The sequence below is a fragment of the Medicago sativa genome, chromosome 7 (assembly GCF_051527215.1).
Source record: "Medicago sativa cultivar Bolivia chromosome 7, Bolivia_mono, whole genome shotgun sequence".
In the NCBI taxonomy this organism is placed as follows: domain Eukaryota; kingdom Viridiplantae; phylum Streptophyta; class Magnoliopsida; order Fabales; family Fabaceae; genus Medicago; species Medicago sativa.
The window spans coordinates 66354003-66359559 of NC_140755.1; the positions used below are offsets into that span (position 1 = coordinate 66354003).

Consider the following 5557-nt stretch of genomic DNA (forward strand, 5'->3'; position numbering starts at 1 on the left):
GTTGTATATTATTCACAATTGATATCAATGAAAGACACAGAATCATATTCTTACAAATGATGTATGTGATCTATAATATAATTAAAGATCATATACATCATTTAATGAATGAATGTAAAATGTTGATTTTTTCTTATAATAGTGACTGGAGGGTTTAAGTTGCAAATATATATTTTGAATTTATTGCAAACTAGGATTTATTTTAAAAAAAAAATAAATCATTTCTTTTTAGTTTTTTTTTTTAAAAGAAACTCTTCAATTCTAATGGAAAATGTACAGTATTCCATTTATTTGTCTTATAGATTTAGATAGCCGCAAATTTAATTGCCTTAGCTTTCAATGAAGAAAAATATAAACCCTTGCAGTTTGATTGTTATGCGATTACTATACTTGTCCTTTCCAAAGTGTCTAGAAACTATAACACATTCAAGAAATTTATTCTTCTCCTTTTGACCACTACGTAACTAATTACTCATTGAGCAAGAGTTTGGTTTAGTTCTTTTCTAAATTGTAGCAACTGTGTTGTGTGATTCTCATTGATTCTGTGTAGAGATTCTTATCATGGCTGCCAATGCGTCAGATGATCTAGGTGTCCAAGTTCCCCTAACAGTAATGGTGGACAAAGAAAGGAAGAAAGTTCTATATGCTGAGGCTGGAAAGGATTTTGTTGATGTTCTTTTCAGCTTCTTGACATTACCTTTAGGGACTATTGCTAGACTCATATCTAAAGAGTCAAATATGGAAGCAGTGAGGTTTGGCAGCATTAGTTCACTGTACCAAAGTGTGTCAGATCTTGATACACAGTATCTTAGTTCACTGTACCAAAGTGTGTCAGATCTTGATACACAGTATCTCTGGTCAAATACCTGCAGAAAAATGCCACTCAATCCTAGAAACTCTATGGAAGCTTATTGCCAAAAGATGAAATTGAACATTGACGAAACAGAATGCTTGCAGTTCTTTCTCTGTGAGGACGATAGTTGCAAAAGAAAAAATGGGTACTATGCAAGTACTTTTGGGGATCAAAACTGCATTTGTGGAAAACTATTGAATGTAATGCGCACACGACAATCCACTACAGATAATGGCTTTGTTAACGAAAGTTCTACCTTTATAATTTCTGACAATCTTTTTGTGAGGCCTAATCATCTTGGAACAAGTTTGAACCTCCTTCAGAAGCTTGGAGTCAATAACATTGATGATATTGATAAACAAATAGTTAACATCAGCAAGAAAGAGGTATGTTTTCTGAGTTTCAATGTTATCTTTTTCTGTTTATTATTATTTATTTTTGTGTCTCTCACTAGTTTCTAATCCCTTGTTTCATCAGATCATTGATCTTCTCAAGTTTTCCTTGCTCTCAAAGTCTCCTTTGTCAGACTTTATCTTTAAAAAGGAACATTTTGTTGGTAATTTAGACCCAAGAAATCGTTTGGAATTTTGGATAGGAGAGGTAGAGGAGCCGTGCGATGAATCTGATGAGATGGTTGTGAAAGTAGTGAGAAGAAAATCAAATGAACAGATTTTGTTTGTTGAAGGAGATGAAAATTTTACCGACTTTATTTTAAGTTTTCTCACCATTCCCCTGGGTGGAGTGGTGCTCATGTTTGAAGGTCTCTCTTTTTTATGTTGCATGGATAATTTATATAACAGTATGACTGAGTTGAGTCCTGACAGGTGTTTAAGGTCACAATATGTTAAAGACAGACTAAGTGAGCCACAAGTTGGCATGCATCTTGAACTCAGGAACCAGATATTACCGATTGGTGAGACAAACTCATCTGGCTATTTCATGCCCTGCAAGGATCATAAAAAAGAAGTGAAATTTGTTGATCCCAAATCCCCTATTTCTGGAGGATTTCTCAGAGGGCCGACGTCGTTCATGGTGACCGACGACTTAGTTGTGAGTCCAATGTCATCCATTTCTGGTCTTGCGTATTTAGAAAGAATGAAGGTCCCCCTTAATGATGTAGAAGAAAGAGTCATCAGAATTGGGGTGAAGGAGGTAAAGGGAGTGTGAGATTTGATTTGGCACGCAGTCTTTCATTTTAATATTTCTTGTACCATCATATATTCGTAACATCTAACAATATTTGATTGCATATATGGTTGCAGGGTCTCAGCATTCTGAAAGCTTCATTGACCTCAACATCTTCATTGACAAACGGTCTTAGCCTTTCCATAATGGAACAATTCTTATATCAAAATTATCTGTAGGCGTTATATATGCCAATAAAACTGAGGAGTAGAAGTTATAATATTAGAGCACTGCTTTTGTAACAATATTGTATTTGAGGCTAGTTGATGGGCTCTATTTGATCAAATATTTTGTATGTGTTATCAATATTTTGAAATGTGATATTGGCGATTTTAATTTCTCATCAATATTCTACCAGACTTCATTTTTTAGAAGTACTACACTTGTTTTTGTTGAGTTAACAATCTGTTGATAATTATTAGTGAAGCTCCAATTTGTTAACAACTAACTATTTGGTTCTAAAATAAAAATCTACTTTGTAAATAGTCTCTATTACCACTAGAATTATCTTAATGACGAAAATGAAGGTTGATCCAACACATAGGGTGATAACTTGAATAACCTGGGAAGCCTTTACAGATCTTTGCTGCTATTCAATTCAGGTAATACTAGTCGAGATACGAGCACAGAGTGTGATGCACAGAGTAGTCTCTAAGGTTGTCAACAGCTTCTTTGATTTCAACAGCTTCTGAGTACTTACAAGGCTTTGTATGAATAATTCCCAAGGCGTACAACGTTTACTATAATTTATTTATTCCGTCAGAAAAAGGAAAAAAAAAATTATTTACTGTACATTGTATGATTAATTCCCAAGGCTTTGACGCTTCATTTCTTTAACTTGCATTCTCAAGGCTTTTGTATGAGTAATTAAGTGTCTTTATTATCTTTTTGAAATACAAACGTATCCGTTCGGATACATATAAAATATCGATACTTCACTTATACATGTAAATTACAAAATAACTACCAAAAATATTCGAGTTTTTACAGTTTTAAACTTTTTTATATCGGTTTATGGCTTTATTTTTGATCGATTTAATTTCGAACACCTCAAAAAAAACATAGGTACATATTTAGGGCTGAAAATAAGTCAAGTCAAATTGAACTCGTCTGAGCTCGACTCGATTCGATAAGAATTGGTGCGGCTCGAAACTCGACTCGAGTTCGAAACGAACTAAATTTTTGACTCGAGTTCGGCTCGTTTAAAGTTCACGAGAAACTCGGTTCGGCTCGTTAGGTTCAACTCGTATTCCGAATTACATAATTCAAAAATAATTTTTTTTATAAAAAAAAAAAACAAAAATCATTTGTTTTATCAAAAAAGTAAAACAAAAATTCCTTTTAATCTTATATAGGGACCAAAAGTAGTGATTGAAAATTTTTTAGGGACTAAAAGTTGAAGGAAAATTTTAGAGGGACTAAAACAAAAAGTTGGTATATTTATAGGGACCAAAAACATATTTAACCCTTATTATTATTATTATTATTTCTCTCACTAATTCTTAAATCTCTGATTTGAATAGGTAGTTAATCTTCTCAAATTGTCTTTGGTATCAAAAACTCCTATGTCAGACTTCATATTTAAAAAGGAACAATGTGTTAGTAATTTAGACCCAAGAAACAGATCGGAGGTCGGGATCGGTGAAGAAAAGGAACAATGTGATGAAATGGTTGTGAAAGTAGTAAGAAGAAAATGGTCGTTAATATTGGCCAGAAGGAGGTAAAAGGGAGTGTGTTAGTCTTTCGTTTTGATATTTCTTGTATTAGATTCATAACAACTCACCATATTTGATTTCATGTGGTTGCAGGGTCTCAGCATACTAAGAGCTTCGTTGACCTCAAAATATGTGTTGACAAACGGCCTCAACCAGTACATAGGTTAGTAATTATTCTCAAACAAAAATAGTCACTTCGAACATTTCACATGAACTTTTGCTAAAAAGAAAGGACTAATATTAGTAACAAAAAATTTATAGAGACTAAACTTTGATGGAATTTTTAGAGTGATTAAAAATGAAAGTTGGTATATTTAGTGGGACCAAACATATTTAACTCTTGTTTGTATATTATCTTTAGAATTTCACTGATTGTGCCTTCATACTATTTTCATATTGAAATACTTATGTAAACTAACATAGCCATTAATTCACTTACATATTTGTTTATAAAACCATTAAGGAGGATAAATTACTGACGTGTTACGTGTAGTACTAGTTTTCCTTGAAAATGTAATGAAAGGTAACCATAAATGGGATGTTCATATGATCTAAGGGTAATGAGGAGTAGGAAAATTTAATGTTGAGAAAACTGAGTAATTAAAAACGAACATAGAAAAAGAAAAGAAGTAAAGGAAGAAAGAATGAACGAAAGGTGAGAAGGAAAGAGAGTGAGAGTCATGAAGGGTGTGTAATCTTGATCACTTGCTTGTTATCTACTAATAATTTTGAATATGTACTTATTATTACTCCTTTATTATATGTGCATGTACATGGCAGGAAGTAGACCTGATCAGGTTAATTTGCCATCTAATGCTAGCCCCTTGAAGTTGCCAAAGGTAGAAAAATGAAGCTTGACATAACCTATGGTGTGATCACTGATTACGGAGGATGGTTTCTATTTTGGTGTTTGAAATATGTGGTTTTGTTTAAATGATTTGAATGATCATAGTTTATTTTGTATTTTGTCATGGTTTACTTCTTGAGAAAGACCAAGTGGAGTTTGCTCCTCTATTTTTATGTCTTATCAGTGTTTCCTTTTATTTTGCTTTTTACATCTGAAAAAAAATATACATTTTGCCAAGTCAGTTATATAATTATCGTAATTTATGTGAAAAGATGATAGGTAAACGATAATACTTTGTTATTGTACGGGGAGCACTTCTGTGCCTTTGGTGCCTTTGTTCCTATCTCTCTCTAAACCATTCATTCTCTCTCATCTAAATAATTAATTTTAATCATTTATCTATCATTCTCTCTCCTCTAAAATGAACTAAAGGCACCCAAGTGCCACCCGTTATTGTACAGAACAAACTCTTAAGAATAAATAGATAAGAAGATTCTATTTCATTGATAATTCTCATACAGTAGCTTAAATGAATAATCACTCATCCTAGAATTCTATTGGCTGAGCCAATACACTTACAGCTAAATTGCTAACAAACTCATGACTCATCAATCTTCTAGAATGCTTGTGTCACTTGTTAGTTGTCACAAAGTCCTTCCATTTTCCCGGCTTGGTAATAGTTCTCTTGGACCTTCCTTGCACACTAGGCCCAACTGTTGGGTCGATATCATTACTCTCCTCTTCCAAATCGACCTTGTCCTCAAGGTCGTAAGTAAAGCGCAATTCATCCCACTTCTCCCATGAAGTGTCGTCTGGGGGGAGGCCATGCCACTGCACCAGGATGGGAGATCAATGGAATGCGGAGGAAGCTGATCCACACTAGATGGGAGAGGAGCTTTGTGTGGCTTGAGAAGTGAGCTATGAAACATGTTGTGGATCTTGGAATGAGTTGGGAGG

General features: G+C 33.7%; 1 protein-coding gene across 2 annotated transcripts; it reads left to right on the forward strand.

The window, feature by feature from the left end:
- Positions 1-331: 331 nt before the first annotated feature.
- Positions 332-3921, forward strand: LOC146907815 (uncharacterized). 2 transcript variants are annotated; one of them, XM_085725565.1, is made up of 3 exons: positions 332-1239; positions 1331-2005; positions 3847-3921. In XM_085725565.1, the coding sequence occupies exons 1-3, from the start codon at positions 562-564 to the stop codon at positions 3919-3921; spliced, it is 1428 nt and encodes a 475-aa protein (XP_085581691.1). In that variant the 5' UTR covers positions 332-561. The 2 variants fall into 2 exon arrangements, with proteins under 2 accessions (XP_085581691.1, XP_085581690.1); XM_085725564.1 differs by lacking the exon at positions 3847-3921 and adding an exon at positions 2116-2385.
- The last annotated feature ends 1636 nt before the right edge of the window (positions 3922-5557 follow it).

What these genes read in the sequence shown, in the direction of transcription:
- LOC146907815 (XM_085725564.1), top strand. Translation starts at nt 562, where the DNA reads ATGGCTGCCAATGCGTCAGATGATCTAGGTGTCCAAGTTCCCCTAACA. An exon ending in TTAACATCAGCAAGAAAGAG is followed by an intron (nt 1,240 to 1,330) that starts GTATGTTTTCTG and finishes TTGTTTCATCAG; the next exon opens with ATCATTGATCTTCTCAAGTT. An exon ending in TCAGAATTGGGGTGAAGGAG is followed by an intron (nt 2,006 to 2,115) that starts GTAAAGGGAGTG and finishes ATATGGTTGCAG; the next exon opens with GGTCTCAGCATTCTGAAAGC.